We start from the raw sequence: 19,874 nt of genomic DNA, 5'->3' as shown, positions 1-19,874 counted from the left end.
TGATCGATGTTTCTCTCTCATTGATGTTTCTAACTCTCTATCTCTCTCCCTTCCTCTCTGTAAAAAAAAAAATCAATAAAAAATATATTAAAAAAAAAAAAGATTTATTCTCTTGCCATGGCCGGTATGGCTTAGTTAATTACAGCATCATCCTGTGCTCCGAAGGGTCTCGGGTTGGATTCCCAGTTGGGGCAAATACTGAGGTTTTGAGTTGGATCCCCAGTTAAGTTGCACACGTATGGGAGGCAACCAACTGATGTTTCTTTCTTTCTCTTTCTCTCTCCCATTCCCTCTCCCCCTCTTCTTTTCTGTCTCTCTAGAATCAATGAAAAACATATCCTCAGGTAAGAATTTTTTTAAAAGATTTATTCTTAGTAACCTTCAAATATGCAATGCAGCTTTAACTATTGTCACTATGCCATACATTACATCTCCATGGAAGTTTGTACTTTGTGACTCCCTTCACCCATTTTCACCCACCCTCTGTCTCTGGCAATCATCAATCTGTTCTTCCACATGTGAGATCATATGGTATGGTTTTTCTCTGTCTGACTTATCTCACTGAGCATAACAGCCTCTAGTATTGTCACAAATAGCAAGATTTCATTCTTTGTATGGCTGAATATTCCATTGTGTATACAGACCACATTTTCATGGAGGTTCATGTTTTCCTTTTCTTCAGATAAATGCCCAGAAGTAGAATTACTAGTACATATGGTAGTTCTCTTTTTAATTTTTTGAAAAACCTCCATAGTATTTTCTATAGTGCCTGCACCAATTTATATTCCCACCAACAGGGTTCAACAGTTCCCTTTTCTCTACATCCATGCCAACACTTGTTATTTTTGTTTTTTTGATAACAGCTATTTCAACAGGTGTGAGGTAATACCTCATTGTGGTTTTGATTTGCATTTCATTGATGATTAGTGATGTTGAGCACCTTTCACATACCTGTTGGCCATCTGTGTGTTTTCTTTGGAAGCATGTCTAGTCAGATACTAGAGCCATTTTTAAATCACTCTTCGGTCATGGCAGCACCCATTTTTATTATCAAGTGATCATATTTGGATGATAAATTATATGGTCATGCTAATTATCCCCCAACTATTTCTTTTCTGTCTCTATGACTTCCTTATAATATTCTTGTAATACTATAATCCTGCAATAGCACTTAACCCAGCTCATTGAAGTTTATTCCTAGTCTATGACTTCTAAGGACAGAGATCACATCTAAGCGTCTTTATATCCTCAGTTCATGGCACATAAAGGTGCTGAAAATATGCCATTGCTCTTGGGCAGATGCTATAGATTTAAAAGTTCATAAGAAAACTTGATAAAACATATAATAACTATCTCCAAATTGGGGATTGTTAAATTGCTAGGTTATCTTCTATCTTTTCTAACAATGCTATGTACCATTTGATCTGACATCCAAGTAATGGATTTGGAATGGAGGACTCAACTTAGGAGAGGACTGTGAAATGTTGCCACGGGAGAAAGGGTTCTTGTCTTATCTAAGCCTAACGTAAGCCTTGCAAATGTATTTTAATGAGAAGATAAAATGTTAGAAACAAGTGAATCTGAGTAAAGGGCACGCCAGTGTGCTTTGTACTATTTTCATTTTGTGCCCTATCTATTAGTTTGAAATTATTTCTAAATAAAAAGTTGTTATAAAGTGTCTTCCACTGAGCTGGGCCAGGCATATCACATTCTCTGCTTCATGATGGAAGTGGGCAGCATGAGGCTGCTAATTTTGCCAAGAGTACTTGGAAGCCACTGTTGTTAAAGGGGTTAGAAGATCCGGAAGGGAGTTACACAAACCACATTTATTTAATCAGGCAGCAGAAACTATAAGCTCCACAATGGCAGTTGCTAAATCTGTTTAATTAACCACCATATATTAGTGCTATCTAATTTAAAATCGATGCATCTTTCAATCAGGTAATAACAACACTTTATATATTTACTACAAACAAATAATAATAAAAATGCATGGATACTGACTGCTGTAATTATAACAGATACCCATATTAACACTCAAGTGTGTCATTACAGAAAATGATACTTAGTCTTTAAACTCAGAGGGAAAAAGTACAAGAAACACCTACAGATATTCCAAGTGATTCAAATATCCAGAGTTAATATAACTTGTGAAATATATTCCTTGAAAATGTCTGCTTACTCATTTAACAAGCCTGTGGGTTTTGTTTTATTTTTCAGCTTGTATTTCAATTCCATCATTTTATGCTGCCTAATTATTTTGGTTCTTAAATTTTAATATCATGCCCAAGAGCTTAGATATTAGAGTCTCTAAAACTGCATTATAGATAGAAGTATTCCAGTGATAGATAGCAATAAAGAATAAAACCCCTTTATATTCCCAAATAGTAAGCTACAGCTATGAAAAAAATAGGCAAGTATGTTAACAAAAGCAATTTTGTGTTGACTATATTACCTTTAAGTATTGTGTTGGTAGTCAGAATAAAATACAAATATATAGTTTGTTTGCTAGTACCATGTTATTACCAATCTCATAACCTCATACATATGTATTCTCTCATTTCATAAGTAGTCTCTACAGCCACTATTTTATATTCTGAGTTGTAATGGAGAAAAAAAAAATTATAGCCTGGGACACAAGCTCCCATTTCAATGATAGATTCCTGCTATAGTGGTGGGGGCTTTGTAGCATCTACAAATCATTTCCTTAGAGCAATCTCATATACAGTTCTTTTATCTTGATTTTTTCCCATTCTCAGTATAAAAAAAAAAAGAGAGAGAACTTGATATAATTAAAACTTGGATTGGAAATAGACCCAATTTATGTTTTTGTTGTTAATCCTCACCTAAAGGTAGTTTTCCATTGATTTTTAAAGAGTGGAAGGGAGGGGGAGAGACAAAGAGAGAGACACATCGATTGGTTACCTCCCACATGTGCCTCAACCAGGGCCGGGGATCAAGCCTGCAACCCAGATTCATGTCCTTGTCCGGAATCGAACCTGGAACCCTTCAGTCCATGGGCCGACACTCTATCCACTCAGACAAACCAGTTAGGGCCCAATTTGTATCCTTACTAATTATTTTAACTGGTAGGTAAAGGTAATATTTGGAAGGAGTCCCCCACTCCATTAATAAAATAATTGACATCATTGATTGTTACCTAGTGTCCATTTCTCCTTTCCTAAGATGATCTACATTTTTGTTCAAGAATCCACCTCTACCCCATTTGGCCAATAATTTTCAGGATAGGCTGATTCCATTTACATCTGAAATATGATATTTTGGGCTCAAGAAAAACTATACCCAACCAAATTAGCTTTAATAAAAAAGGGGTTTTATTGGACCATGTAACTGATACAGCTCTGAGTTAGGGCAGCATTTAGGGATGGGAGCATGGGGGAAATGGACAAGGTAGCTACTTTAAAACAACATAAGCAAACGCGGCCAACTGGCTAAGGACTCACTTTACTACCAGGGGAGGAGTGCTCACTGTATCTCCGGTTGCTATATGCACAGTGTTTACCATTCTTCTCTATTCCAGCTGTGAGATTCTTATTACCTTATCCTGTTCCTTCTCATCACTGTCTATTGAATATAAAGAAAGTAGATCTCTATTTCGGTTACTAGTTTGCAAGGGGATAATTCTCTCAAAGAAGCTCTGTAAATTGTTAAATTATTCATATGAATTAAATATAAACTTAAAGAGAAAACGACATTGCCCACTTTTGGACTTTGTAGAACTTAGTAAATCACCAGAAAATAATTTGGCTCAAAAATCTACCACACATTGATCTTCAGGAAAGGTGTACAGTAAATTAAAGAGCTACATATTATTTACTCAGGATTCCCATCATAGCATTAGAAAAATATAGGCGATGAAAAATACCTGTGGCGGTATCACCCCTCCACAAATGACAAGAATATCTGGCCGTCCGAGGGAGTTGAGCTGTTTGATGAGCTCAGGAACGAGGGTTTTGTGACCAGCAGCAAGTGTGCTCACACCCACAGCGTGCACATCTGCATCCACAGCCTGCTGGGCCACCTCAAGGGGAGTCTAAATTAGAAAGTAAAGGGACAAATCTCATTTATTCCAAAAAGTGTTATCTACTTAACATTCTAAGATTTTACTCATTAAAAATCTTGAAGTGAATATAACTTCCTATTTCATCATTCTCAAATTATAAATACCAACTCATCCAATGGATGCAACACCAGTGCTGTATTTGCTTCGAGCACTAGAATTTATCAGATTTAAGCTATACCAAACATATTTCCTCTTCATTATCATTTTTTAAGAATGTATCTGTTATCTTCTTTATCAACATTTATTAAGTAGTGCAGTACAAGGCAACCTATTATAGTATATGTGAAGTAAAAGACCAAATATAAAATGCAATGTTAAAAGTGAATCTTAGATTTTAAAACAGAATGGGAAAGGGTGATGTTAGCAAGATAGCAGGCGAGGAAACTCCAGGACATGGTTCTCCCACAGAGACACTGAATTAACAACAATATGTGGACCAAAATAACGTTGTAAGAACTCTAGTTTTAACCAGTTTGGAATATAAAAGTTATAAAGGATATTTCCCATATTCCATTATTAACTGAGTTACCTAAGATCATATCCACTTTCTGTAATGAGTCTGTGACATTGATAATTTGATAATTTTCATGTATTTAAGTCATTCATATAAATGTACCTAAGAGTTTCTCATTAAGAATATAATGTAGCCCTAACCGGTTTGGCTCAGTGGATAGAGCGTCAGCCTGTGGACTGAAAAGTCCCAGATTCGATTCTGGTCAAGGGCATGTACCTTGGTTATGGGCACATCCCCAGTAGGAAGTGTGCAGGAGGCAGCTGATCGATGTGTCTCTCTCATCGATGTTTCTAACTCTCTATCCCTCTGCCTTCCTCTCTGTAAAAAATCAATAAAATATATTTTAAAAAAGAAAAAGAATATAATGTAAATTGAGAAATTTGAGAAGGATAAGGCCACCTCAGAAACTACTGCACAATTATAAGTACAAAAAAATTATCAAAATCTATGAATTTTCTAAGTTTGGCAAGATTTTAAGGCTCATAATTTTAGTGTGGAAACAAGAGATTCTATACTCTCAGTAATGGAGCCACATTCAAGAAGATCTCTAGGTAAGTCATGCAGCATATAGGTCAAATTTTAAATATGAGATATATTAACACATAAAATTAAATATATTAATACATAAAATTAAAACCTTTAAAAATTATGCATACTTTTGCCATTGATTTCTTAAAGGTGAGAAATTTAATTAATTTAAGCATGATTTGTCATCCATTTCATCCATGCTACCAAAATTTATAAGATAAAATTTCATTTAAACAGTTCAGTTCCATACTTTATGTTTATATAAACTAAATTTTACATTATCAAAGCCTAAAAATTTTGAAACCTCACATCTAATTTTGATCTAAATCAATCATCAAAGAACTACAGGGTTTTACCTTTAGCCACAGATAAGTTTTTATTTAAATAACACAGTATTCTGTTAACAAAGTTGATGGTACTAAAAAGCCAATTATATTTTTATAGATGGTATTTAAGAGGGAATAAACTTATAGTTCTTCAGAAAATTCTTTTAGGTGCCAAAGGCTGAAGAGAATTTTTTTAAATTACTTTTACTTTATGAAAGAAATATTTCCCAAAAACTAATTACTAAATATTAGAAATATTTCTAATACTTGATCACTTTAAAACAAACAAAAAACTAAAGTAAAATGGTAGAAGATAATTTTAAAAATAGAAAAGTATTCAACTTAAAGAATGAAAATAACCTAAATATATATATTTATTTATAAAATATATTTGAGGAGCATTTGAACTCTTGCTTCCCAGTATATGTCATCAGTTTGGTTCAAATAAACACAAAATTCTCAAAAAATAATAATAAAATTAAATATATTTGAGATCCTTAATAAAACCTACCTTAAATGCATAAGATTCTAAACACATTTATAAATTCACCTACTAACACAGTTCAAGGAATATCTCCAGAAATTTGGGCTCTTTACAATAACAATTTCTCCTAGACTCTCTTGAGTAATATTCAAAAATTCAAAAAGGGAAAACTCTTATGGGAGATTCTACAAAGGCTAAACCTCCAAAGGAAGGTTTACTTCTTCACTGGTAGAAACGCAATGAGTACTCTTTTAGTCTCTTAGTTTAGCTGACGTATCTGCATTTGTAGTAACAGTACTTCCCTCTCCCTGAAACTCTTCTCTTAGTTTGCATCCCCCTACTTATCCCATTTCCTTTCATTCCTTTGCTGTTTCCTTCTCTTCTATTTCCTTTTAATGTTCAAGCTTTCTTGTCTTGCTATATAAACTCTTTAAGGAAAATTACATCCATGTCATGGTTTTAAGTAATATTTATATAGTGACGAGTCACAAAGTCTTGTCTATAATTGAGGCCTCTCTGCTATATTTCAGACATGTATAGCCAACTTATGTGGTCATCTTCATCTGAATATCCCACAGCTGGTCCTCTTAAGCCTGCCAACCTATCTGTAAATAGCCCCTTTATTAAATTTTCTTCAAAATCCTAGCTGACTCTTTGTTTCTGGGAAGACCCTGATCCTGTCTTGGTTAAGGCCTTTGTTGTTTCTCACTCAGATTACCAAACATTTTAGCTGGACTTCTGGCACCTATCTAGTCACAGCTCCTCTCAACCCAGTTCAGTAAGGGACTTTAGTACAAAGTGACCTTCCTAAAGTATAAATCTGATTGTGTCACTCTACCCAAACACCTCTGGGATAAAGTTCAAACTCCTTAGAATGGCATACAAGGCCATTCATTATAATCTGCACGCCATCCCAAGCACTGTATTCTAATTCTCCTGAACCTCCTGGAGGCATCACGCTCCGTAGCTCTCTGCACCTCTGCTCAAGCCAACCCTTCTTAGCATGCTCTTCCCTGCTTTGTTCTTGGGCTTCTGAAAAGCACAGCTCAAATGCAACTTCCTAGGATTCTTGAACAAGTTCCTCATCCCTAGTTTATAACATGGATATTATTGTACTGTGATTGGTAGGAAGTAAATCTCTGTTAAAAGCTTGTAACATCCCTGAAGACAAAAAAAAATTGTATCTTATAGAGCTCAGAAGCTAACACCTGGTAGATGATCGGTAAATATGTAATGCATAAAACTTTTAATATAAAAGTTATTACAATTTACTCCTCAACCAAAGATTTGGGGGGAGTGAATGATTAATGCTTCATCATTCTATAGAAAATTTTAGTTTCATTTACTTGCAACAAATTATTTTTCTGCTAGTTCTAATATTCTGTGATCAAATAAAATATGACTGGAGAGTAAAAAAGAGAAAATCTAATTTTAAATTGAGCTTACGCTGATGCTTAATTTCCTTTTAAAAACACTTTCCACCAATCCAATGTGGGCTATCCTTCCCACAAAATATTAGTCACATCTTAATAAGCAGCACAATAAGATACTTGAAAGTAATCTTCGCAGCTTCAGAGGCCTAGTAAAAGTTATAGTTCAGAACTGACAATGACTTTTACAAAGTCTGATTAACAAGTACATTAGCATGAGTTATATTTCATTGCAGCTTCTGTCCTAATTAGATTACATGCATTCAAAAATAAATTAGGAAATTTGCTGAATTCAAGTTCTTTTAAAACTTTAAAATATCATCATGGTCCATTATGTTTTTTCTACATGTGATTTATGATATACTTTTTGAAATTCTCCCCAACAATTTTCAGTACCTGAAAAAGAGGACCAATGTCCACATCAAAACCCAGGTCAGCAAATCCTGTAGCTATGACTTTTGCTCCTCTGTCATGTCCATCTTGTCCCATTTTTGCCACAAGAAGACGAGGTCTGCGACCTTCACGTTCCATGAATTTATGAACCCTAAGCAACATTTTAAAATACAATAATTATATATTAGTTGTCCAAATGTAGGATATAAAACCTATAATTTATTTGCAGTAAATCTTTCAAGTTTACTTAAAAATCTATTTATTCAAATATTTTTAACATCTCTGTTTTACACTGAACTCCATTAAAGCCTGAATGTTTACCATCTCCCCCTTAGAGGAAAGTTTAAAAGATGGAACAGCCTGTAAGCCCATATTCCTGACAGCATCACAGTGAACCAAAATGAGAAAATGGCTACTTTTCACCTTCTTAAGCACCTCCAGAGTATTGAATAGTATATATTAGAGATATTTAAATGTAAACTAAAAAGTGCCTTTCAGAGTTATTTATATACATATGCCATTCACTAGCTGTAGTGAACTATCCATATACCTCCCTTCACAAGTGTGAACTCCCCCAAGCTGACTGCAGCATGTCTTACAATGACATGTAATCAAAATACTTGCTTAGCCCTAACCGGTTTGGCTCAGTGGCTAGGGCGTCGGACTGCGGACTCAAGGGTCCCAGGTTCCATTCCGGTCAAGGGCATGTACCTTGGTTGCAGGCACATCCCCAGTGGCGGGGGGGCAGGGGGCCGCTGATCGATGTTTCTAACTCTCTATCCCTCTCCCTTCCTCTCTGTAAAAAATCAATAAAATATATTTTAAAAATGCTTGCTTAATTAAATCAATAAATGTATACCCCATATGAAAAAGCACTACATTATTTCTGACAAAAGAAAAAAAGATTCCATTTTGATAACTTTCACCTTGGCTGTTTTGGTATTTATCTCGTATATAGGTAGTCACATAAAAATTTTAGTGGGAACTTTTATTACAAAGTTTGAGAAAAACCAATCACCAGGAAGCTACTTTGTATACTTGAGAAGCATGATCCTTTTATATTAATTTATATTTCCAAGTCATGTTTGATAGTTATTACTGTCAGTTCAGTGAAGACTGATTTTAATTAATGCATAGAGATGGCAACCAAATATGTACTTTCAAATAGGAAAAGTAAGATTTTATAATTATTTTGAGCAATTAATGTAAATAGACTTGAGAAAATATGAAAGCATTTTAGTACTTTAGTAAGGAGAATGAAATTGAAGTACCTGGAGGATATGAAGCAATATCACATTAGTTAAATAAACATCTGTTTAAAATGAGAAACTACTAACAGGAACTATGGTAAAAGTTCAGAATATTGTTTTAGTAAAACTACAGACTAACAGGAAAGCCAATTTACATATTTTCCAAGGGGTATGGGAAAAAATTAAGCCTGCAGTAGACTCATGGGGACTGTGTTAACTGAAAAGATGATATGCTGCTATAAGAAATCTCACACATTACCTCGTGATAGCATATGTTATCTCTTTACTTTCTCCAAATTCTTGACGATAGGCTCCACTCACCATCCGATCATTAGCTTTGTGTTCACCAAATACCTTTTTCATGGCATCTGTGATTTCTCCAACTGTACATCTAAAATATTGCAGGGAAGTTCTGTTAACATCATTTTTTGAGATTAAAATATTTAGTTACTGATTGGCCAATGTGGTTAAGTGGTTGAGCACTGGCCCATGAACCAGGAGGTCATGGCTCGATTCCCAGTCAGGTCAAGGCACATGCCCAGGTTGCAGGCTCGTGCCCCAGTGCCTCCTGCATGCAGGAGGCAGCAGATTGATGTTTCTCTTTCATCAATGTTTCTATCTCTCTATCCCTTTCCTTTCCTCTCTCTAAAAATCAATAAAACATATATTTTAAAAATATTTAGTTATCTTAATATCAATATTAGACATATTTTATTACCTAATTAAAAAATAGGCTGTCAAAAATGTAAATAAGAATTTTTTATTGCATTATGAAAGTATCTTCCTCAGAATACTTATGAAAAGTGATTTGAGAGACATAGAAGCATGTAATAGACTGATGAATCTCAGAGGGAATGGCTGGGGTGGGGGATGGATGGGGAGAGATTAACCAGGGAATTTATATGCATACTAGAGGCCTGGTGCATGAAATTCGTGCACTCAAGGGGGGAGGGGGTCCCCTCAGCCTGGCCTGCCCCTCTCGCAGTCCAGGGAGCCCTTAGGGCAGTGGTTCTCAACCTTCTGGCCCTTTAAATACAGTTCCTCATGTTGTGACCTAACCATAAAATTATTTTCATTGCTACTTCATAACTGTAATGTTGCTACTGTTATGAATCATAATGTAAATATCTGATATGCAGGATGGTCTGAGGCAACCCCTGTGAAAGAGTCATTTGACCACCAAAGGGTTCATGACCCACAGGTTGAGAAACGCTGCCTTAAGGGCTGGCTGACTAATGGCTTAGGCCTCTCTCCATGGAGACTGGGCCTAAGCTGGCAGTCAGACATCCTTAGCACTGCCACAGAGGGGGGAGAGGCTCCCGCAACCACTGCTGCACTTGCCAGCCGTGAGCCTGGCTGAGGGCTTCTGGCTGAGGCGCGATTTGCATATTACCCTTTTATTATATAGGACTAGAGGCCTGGTGCACAAATTCGTGCACGGGTGGGGTCCCTCTGAGTGGCCTGCAGGGATATGCCGAAACTTGCAGTCCAACGCCGCCTGCAGCTCCTACCTGCTGCTCCCACTCATTCTGGCCCCAGTGTGCCTGCCACGGGCTTACACCCAATCAGTCCACATTGGGAGAGGCTCACGCTGCCACAGCAACACTCTCCAGCCATGAGCTCTGTGTCTGGCACCCTCCCAAGGGGAGTGGCCTGAGGAATTGGGCTGAAACCAGATCTCCGACATCCCCCGAGGGGCCCCAGATTGCAAGAGGGCACCGAGCAGGCTGAGGGACACCACCAGTGCACAATCAGGTTAGGGAGGGACTGCAGGAGGGCTCCAGGGCATGTTCGGACCATCGTGCTCAGTCCCCGATTTGCTGGACCCCAGCAGCAAGCTAACCTACCGGTCGGAGCATCTGTCCCCAGGTGGTCAGTGAACGTCATAGCAACTGGTCAACCAGTTGACTGTCTGCCCCTGGTGGTCAGTGCACATTATAGTGAGTGGTTGAGCAGCCTTAGCATTTCATTAGCATATTACGCTTTGATTTGTTGTTTGTCTGTTCTGCTGTTCAGTCTATTTGCATATTACCCTTTTATTATATAGGAGGATATGCATAGCCCCTGGGTCCATAGAAACAGACAATAGTGTGGTGAAGGCCTGGGAGGGGCAGGTGCTGGGTGAAGGGGATCAATGAGGAAAATACCCGTATAGGGGAGAACATCTATAATACTTTCAACAATAAAGATGAATTGTGATTTTAGATGCCTTTATATATAGTAAACTCTTTTCAACATTTTCAACCAAAAAAATGACTGACCTAAAAACTATATATAGATAAGCCTCTAATGGTTACTGAATAATTCACCACAACATAAATGTGCAGAGAGCAATATGTTTTCAAAAGAAGACAATCTTTTAGCTTATCCCATCCATTTGTTTATTAGTTCATTCAACATGTACTAAGTACCTAATTTGGGCCAAGCACTCGTAAGTGCTAGAAATTCATAGATATGTAAGACAAAAAAAACAAAAACACATACCTGTTCTTATAGAGCTTAACATCCAGTCAGGGGATACAGACACTACACAGTAAACAAATACCAAGATAATAATGTGGTAATAAGTACTACAAAGACACTAAAGTAGGCCAAATGGAATGGGGTGGCCATGAAAACAATTTGAAACATATTGAAGATATGAAGTCTTTTGAACTAGGATATAAGTAATAAAAAATAGAAGATAAGGGGAAGAGTATTTTAAAAAGGAAACACTACATACAAAGGCTCTGAGAAATAGAAAAATTTTTTTGTATTCTAAAAATAGAAAGGGGGACATTGAGGACACAGTGTTGTGAAGGAAGCAGGATAAAGTCAGAGAGGTAGGCAAGAGTCATATTCAGTGAGGCCTTGCAGGGCTTGGTAAGATTAGGTTTTAATTTAAAAGTACTAGAAGCCCATTGGAGGGATTTTAATAAATTAAAACTGAAATAAAATAAAAAACAACCCACACACTATTACCCCTTAAGCACTTAAAACAACATGTTTTTAACAAGTTCATTATCTTCAGCAATCTATAATAATAAAAGCGTAATATGCTAATTAGACTGGACAGCCAAACGACCTTCCGGACGTCCTTCCAGACAAAGCTGGGGCTGCGAGGGCCAAGGCAAGCTGTGGTAGCTGCGAGGGCCGAGCCCCTTGCGTGAATTTTGTGCATCAGGCCTCTAGTAAATAATATAAGCAAAAATAATTTATTTTGTGACATTATCACACATTGGGAGAAAAGTCTCTGTGAGTCACTCGCTTTTTTCCATGCCCTAGGAGGCAAGGCACTGATTGCCCTTATTCTGGACTGTCTTTTCAAAGATATCTACATAGTGAATAGCCCTGGAAGTCAGACATATAGTCTACCTCTGGACAGAGGGCAAGTCTTCTTATTGTCCGATGTATTAACATTTCCCTATATGTGAAAGTACATCGAACTTCAACTTGCAAATGGATTCATTACAATGTCAAATGTTCTGAGTCCCAGGGAAATACACAAGTATTAATATTCTGCATTCAAAATATATAAATGTTTTAAATGTACAGATGTTTAAGAAAAAAAAGAATTAACTTTATTTTCTTCTCCATTATTTTCGTTTAGGCTCACATGGTTTATGGAATCAACCTTTTATTTTAGTACACTCTGAAAAGCTAACTGACAAATTTTTACTGTTTGGAAATCTCCAAAGGTAATATCCTCACCTTGCGCGAGCAGCATCCACTGCAAGAGCCAGAATATTCCCATCTCCACTGGCAGCACACGCAGTCAGCGCATCAAGACACCGGTCCGCCAAAGCAGGATCCCTGCTAGATTTGATCTTATGGGAAAGGTCAAAGAATGGGAGGAGTTAAGTGAATAGAGAATAAAGCAGAGATTGGGAGATTAGACCCTGTTATACATCACACAGAAAACTGCTCCATAGTCCTAACCTCAAGAATAAAAGGGGTAAAAAAGAGAATAATATGTATCCTAAGTCTGATATTCCTTTAGTCATTTACTCATTCAATAAACATTTAAGAACCTCCTAAATAATGCTAAATTCTCTATAACCCTGATAAGTTAGAAACAAGCAGGGAAGTAATAACAGTGCTGTACATGCTTCTAGGCTTTCCCCCTTCTCTTCTATTGCTTATTATTTATGTCCTAGTTCATAAGTCTTCATATCTTCAATATCTTTAAAACTGCTTTCCCAGCCATTCCATTGCATTTGGCCTACTCTAGTGTCTTTGTAGTATTATCACATGATTATCTTAGTATTTTTTTTACTTAGTATTTGTCTGTATCCCCTGACTGGATGATAAGCTCTATAAGACACTGAAAACAAGTGGCTCTTTTATATGAGGAATTTCAAAGGCACTAAAGATGAATAGTGACAAGGAAGAAAAAAAAATGAGCAGATTACAGCTTAGATAATATTTTAGTTGCATTTTGTTTCCTTAACTAATTAACAATATATCAATATGTATGTATATTGTTTTTCCTTTTGTATTTAAGAGTAATAAGCCAGTCACAGAAAGACAAACACCATATGATCTCACTTATATGTGGAATCTAATGAACAAAATAAACTGACAATAAAGAGAAACAGAGACACTGGATACATAGAACAGACTGACAGCTGTCAGAGGGGAGGTAGGTGGGGTGGACAGGATGAAAGAAGGTGAAGAGTACAGCCAAAGAACATATTTGTATGGCCCATTAACCCATGGGCACAGATAGCAGAGTGGTGAGGGCCAGAGGGAGGGGAGAGTGGGCTCTGGATGGAGGGTAGACAAAGGGAGAAATGGGGGACGTTTGTAATAATGTCAACAATAAAAAATGTATCTTAAAAAATTCCAAGGAGACAAAGAGAGACAGAGACCATGAAAAATACTGAGATAAACAAAGGCAATGAAAGGCATGGTCAAAAACTATTCCTAGATCTACTGTGCTCTGTCAACAACTTGTCTAAACGAAGTTACTTAAAATCCAATATTTTATAGGTTTTCATCACTTGTAAAATACGAGTCTAAAATACTATACTGCTCACTATGTCACTAAAATTCTATGGTATCCATTAGCAGAGGTGGGCCAGAAAACATATATTAAGGGCAAGGAAAAAACCAACTCCATTATTAGATTTCTCTCTCTTGCCCGAAATAAGGTCTATCATCATTTATTATAAATGGAACCCTTCGAGCTTGAGGGTATAGAATTAATAAAAGCCTAAAGTATAATAGAAGAGAAAAGGTGTTTCCCAAATATAATATATATTGATACTTCTGTGATCACTGGAAATAAAATGCTACACCCTAAAAGGGCCTTTTAAAATGACAAAATGTAAGAGAGGAGTCACTATCTCCTGATTAAAAAGGAGGAAATACCATTAAACATCTATCGTTAACTCTATCATTATGCAGTCAATCTACCTGGACAAAGTAGATTGTTACAGATCATTTGAACCAAGAGGGGGGAAGAGTTATATCTTAAACCAGGGGTGGGGAAGCCTTTTTCTGCCAAGGACCATTTGGATATTTATAACATCATCCGCAGGCCATACAAAATTATCAACTTAAAATTTAGTCTGCTATGTTTGGTCAAACATTTATTAACTCACCCCTAATGCTTTGGCAGGCCCAGACCAAGTGATTTCTGGGGTCTTATATGGACTGAGGGCCAGTCATTCCCCACTCTTGTCTTAAACAATCACAGAAAAAGTAGACAGAGAAAAGCCATTAAGGAATTTCAAGTTTCCTGCCTTCGACATAAATACAACAGTCAGAGATTAAGAGACCAAGGTAGCTTCACACAATAGAAATATATTGGTTACAACAGTGAAAATTAATACATTTTATCTAGTTTAGTATTTCATATACTTTAGATCATATCTCAGTGAGAAAGAAGAAATAAGAAGAAAAGACAGTACTTTCGTTTCAATCAAAATAAATGTAGTTCATTATAAAGTGTAGCTCACTAAAGCACTACCAAATATATTTTACTTAAAAATACAAAAACAGAAGGTAAATGATTCATAATAGTATCCGGAACCATGGTCTAATAGAAATAAATTACAGTGAGAAGCCCTGGGTTCCAATATGATTCTGAACTTTATTGTGAATTACATAATCACCTATGCCTTATTCTAATCTGCAAATGATAATCTGTAAGTGATAGGAAATATTATTATGGTGTGGTTTTTAATATCTCAGAGGCAGATATCATGATTTAAAGCACTGAGTTTCTGGTGTCAACATACTTGGATTTCTGAGTCTTGGCTGTTCAATTATTTATCCAAGTTTCTCAATCTCCCTTATCTTTAGTTTTCCTTATCTTTAAAATATTGGGAAATAATATTCACCTCATGAGGTTGTTGTAAGGAATTAGCAGGATAATGTAAGGGCTTAGCCAGTGCCCAGAACAAAGAAAGCACTCAAAACATGATAGCTATTATTACCTTCTTAAGTTTTTCAATCTGCTTGTTACGCACTGAAGTATTATCAATCGCCATAACATCCACAGGCTCTTCTTTCTCCAGCTGGTACTTATTTACTCCAACAATTACTTCAGAACCTGTTATTTCCCAGAGGAAAATAATATGTAGATTCTACTCACAAATAAATGCCTAATAATAATAGTCTGATCATCATGAAATCTCTTGTAAGTTTAATATTATTAATCAGTCTTCTTAACATTTAATGAAAAACTTTTAATATAAATCAGCAAAACCCAATATGGGATGAAGGTGGGAGGGGAAAAAACAAGTATGTATCAGAAACTCTGTAAAGGACCATTTTTTATTATTCTCCCAAATAATATGCTTTCCCAGAGTTTCTGACAAACCATCTTCTAACACTTTCACAAAATCGAAACAGTCATAGCAGCAACCATCTAAGATTTATAAGGTAGAGAATTAACACCCAACAGGTTTTCTAATATTTTCTTGAATTCTCTTATGGCCAATCGCATAAAAACAAAAAATATTTTTAAAACTATAAATGATAAACTAGAATAACAAAGAGACTTCCTTAACATAACAAAGAATATATTTTGCCTCAAACTACCAGATTATTAGTCTAGCAAAAGACAACCTGTTACCCCAACACCAGGTTATATCCCTTCTTAATTCCTTCATAGAATTTACCACAATCTAGAATTGCTTTTTTTTTCTTTTTTTTTTTTCTTTTTTATATATTTTATTGATTTTTTACAGAGAGGAAGGTAGAGAGATAGAGAGTTAGAAACATCGATGAGAGAGAAACATCGATCAGCTGCCTCCTGCACACTCCCCACTGGGGATGTGCCCGCAACCAATGTCCATGCCCTTGACCGGAATCGAACCTGGGACCTTTCAGTCCGCAAGCCGACGCTCTATCCACTGAGCCAAACCGGTTTCGGCAAGAGTTGCTTTTTTTATTTACTTGTTTACTTGTTAATTTTCTCTCTCTTACTAAAATGTTAACTCTGTGGGTGCACAGACTATGTCTGTCCTATTTACAGTTGTACGCTCAGACACAGCACAGCGTCTCAAAGACTTAAGACTAAAAAAGTGTTGACTGATTGAATAAATAAATGGAACTCCAATGTAGAGCCCAATGACCAATAATCATGTCACCTTTCAAAAGCTGAAGATACCCACCCACACATGTACATGGACACAATGGGCATGCCTCCATTCATACTTGCATACTTTATACATATGCTTTGTCCATGTGCATCCATACATACTAAAATACAAACAGAGAAAGACAGACAGACAGATAGATGGATAGATTTAGATGAGAAACATTGTATCCACATTTCCATTTTTCTGTTACTTTTGTCAATAAAACAAACAGAAATAAATATTTCATGTTAAATACTGGATTTCACATATGAACACTCCTACTTATCTTACCAGAATCAATTCTAGCTTGTCTTCGGGCAGCACATTCTTCAATTCGAAGTTTTGGTATTCCCTCTGCTACGGCTTTGGCCATTCCACCCATTTCTTCAATTTCATTAATGAGCTAAGAAAAATAGTTTAATAAAATGAGAAGAGAATATAAAACTATTTTCATAAAATATTCAGATTTAGGTTACATAATTACTAATATTGAATTATTTCAGTGGTAAATTTAATGATTTATAAGAATTAAGTTAACATCAAAGACATTAATGAGAACCAAACCAGCCTGGGCCAATTCTACTTTTTACTTGAGCAGGAGAGTAATGGTATAACTCCATCTTTATTGACACTGCCAGGAACCATGTAAACCTTCAATCACAGCCTCAGATATAAATGGAATGGTGGAAAAGGGGTGGTGGAATAGTACCTGACAGCAGAAAGGAAGAAGGTCAATTGCACTTTCTTTCTTTTTTAATATATTTTTTTGATTCCAGAGAGAAAGGGAGAAGGAGAGATAGAAACATCAATGATGAGAATCAGTGATTGGCTGCCTCCTGCATGCCCCCTACAGGGAATCAAGCCGGCAACCTGGGCATGTGCTCTTGACCAGAACTGAACCTGGGACCCTTCAGAGCACAGAGAGACACTATCCACTGAGCTAAACTGGCTAGGGCAAATACACATGTATTTTTTAAATTACGTTTCAGTTTCAAATACTAGAAAGTCAAATCTAAAATTCTTTTCCATCAAACATTTTTAATCTTCAGATAAATCTATAAATGATTTGATTTATAAATCAAAACATCTATAAATCTGTATAAACCTGTAAATCTTGAAAACAAAGTTTAAAGAGACTAAACTGACCTTCAAAGCAGCATCATACACATCATTTGTGAGAGATTCCATCATATATGAACCACCCCAAGGATCAGCTACTTTGGGAATCCCAGATTCTTCTTGAATGATTATTTGTGTGTTCCTGGCAATTCGAGCACTTTTCACAGTGGGCAAACCCAAGGCTTCATCAAAAGAATTTGTGTGCAAAGATTGAGTCCCTCCAAAGACTGCTGCCATTGCTTCCACTGTGGTACGAATAATGTTATTGTAAGGATCCTAAAATATTTAATGAGAAAAAAATGGCAACAGTTGAGATATAGATATAGATATATAGATATAGATATAGACATACATTAGGCTACAGAATATCAAATAAATTTAGACAAATTAGTAAATGAGCCAGACTTAGAATTAAGAGTCAAAGTGTCTAGTGACTGTGTGTAAACACTAAAAATATTGCCTCTTATAATCCCTGAAATATTAAATATTTGTTGTTTTTACTTTTGTATTCCTTACTCTTCTGTAAGTGTATCATAACTGTACACCTGTCTACTTAGATTATAACATCCTTCATTTCATAATTCACTATCTCCTAATTATTTTGTATACCTTGAGTATCTGCCACAAGATGTACCTAAAACAGGCCCTCAATAAATGAGTTATTGTGCTCCTAGTTGTGATTTGGGCAAGTCATTGAACCTTTCTGGACTTCAATTTCCTTAGCTGTAAAAATGAGGAGTTTAAGACAAATACAATTATTAAAGTTCCTTCCAATCCTGAAGTCTATATTTCTCCATTTATAATGACATGAAGTTATATTTAATATGGAGCATATTCATTTTATTCACTTTTAAATATATAAAAACAATCTAACTCTAAAGCTACAAATTATTTTAAAATTTATCAAAAAAACTTTATAAAGAAAAATGCATATAAAAAAGACTACCATAAAAATTTTAATAGAATGAAATTAAATTACCCAAGTGATGATAATTTTTAAATGCTCTATCTGCATGCATGCTTACTTAAACATACAACTATAATAAATAAATATATATAATCAATTTATTTATTTTTTTAAAATATATTTTATTGATTTTTTACAGAGAGGAAGGGAGAGGGATAGAGAGTTAGAAACATTGATGAGAAACATCAATTCAGCTGCCTCCTGCACACTCCCTACTGGGGATGTGCCCGCAACCAAGGTACATGCCCTTGACCGGAATCAAACCTGGGATCCCTCAGTCTGCAGGCCGATGCTCTATCCACTGAGCCAAACCGGTTAGGGCATATATAATCAATTTAATTAGACAGTTTTATGTTATGAATTTTCACCCTTAAAATTATTTAAAATAATAGCATTAAATTATGATTTATACTTCTTCCTCACCACATTATTTTCCCTTTTAAAAGTAAAACATATGCCCTGGCTGGTTTGGCTCAGTAGATGGGGTGTCAGCTTGCAGCCTGAAGGGTCCTGGGTTCAATTCCAGTCAAGGGCACATACCCGGGTAATGGGCTTGATCCCCAGTAGTGGGTGTACAGGAGGCAACCAATTAATGATTCTCATAACTGATGTTTCTATCTCTCTCTCCCTCTCCCTTTCTCTCTGAAATCAATAAAAAATATTTTTTAAATAAAAGTAAAACATGTAAGCTGATTTAAATAATTTTATATTGTTAACCACTAGAGGGAGACAATTTTATTTATTTTACTATGTGTAAAAATAAACAAGTATGAATGTGTTAAGTATGAATTATGCTTCAGATTAATAATTATTTTCAAATATTAGCAGATAGGTTCTTAAATCTATTTCCTGATTGTGTCGTGTTTCTTACAAGAAAACATACGGCTTTGTTAAAATTCTACACTTTAAATTATGTGCATACCTGCTCAGTAAGTGACCATCCTGATGTCTGACAATGTGCTCTTAGAAGAAGGGATTTAGAGTTCTTAGGCTGAAAGATTTTCTCGATTAAGTGAGCCCAGAGTCTTCTCCCAGCTCTCATTTTTGCTATTTCCATGTAGAAGTTCATCCCAATTCCCCAGAAGAAAGACAACCTAAAATAGTATTAAGTCCAGAATTTGATTATAGTTAACAATATAAAATGGAAAATAATGAGTTGTATCACACACTAAAAACAATATCAGATTTTAATTTCACAACTTAATTTA

The 19,874-nt window shown here is 35.8% G+C and overlaps 1 protein-coding gene across 2 annotated transcripts in view; it reads right to left on the bottom strand.

The window, feature by feature from the left end:
* Positions 1-19,874, bottom strand: part of MUT (methylmalonyl-CoA mutase) — a 38,461-nt gene that overhangs the window by 2,575 nt on the left and 16,012 nt on the right. For both annotated transcript variants that reach the window (XM_006776423.2, XM_006776422.2), the window contains exons 5-12: positions 19,589-19,760; positions 17,727-17,975; positions 16,872-16,983; positions 15,432-15,547; positions 12,700-12,815; positions 9,269-9,400; positions 7,763-7,910; positions 3,887-4,054 (exon numbers count right to left, since the gene is read on the bottom strand). In XM_006776423.2, the coding sequence (XP_006776486.1) occupies positions 3,887-4,054; positions 7,763-7,910; positions 9,269-9,400; positions 12,700-12,815; positions 15,432-15,547; positions 16,872-16,983; positions 17,727-17,975; positions 19,589-19,760 (1,213 nt within the window). The remainder of the gene's footprint in view (positions 1-3,886; positions 4,055-7,762; positions 7,911-9,268; positions 9,401-12,699; positions 12,816-15,431; positions 15,548-16,871; positions 16,984-17,726; positions 17,976-19,588; positions 19,761-19,874) is intronic.

Source organism: Myotis davidii, unplaced genomic scaffold (genome assembly GCF_000327345.1).
Source record: "Myotis davidii unplaced genomic scaffold, ASM32734v1 scaffold167, whole genome shotgun sequence".
NCBI lineage: Eukaryota > Metazoa > Chordata > Mammalia > Chiroptera > Vespertilionidae > Myotis > Myotis davidii.
Note: the sequence above shows the minus strand (reverse complement) of the source record. Positions and strands in the feature narration are given on the sequence as shown.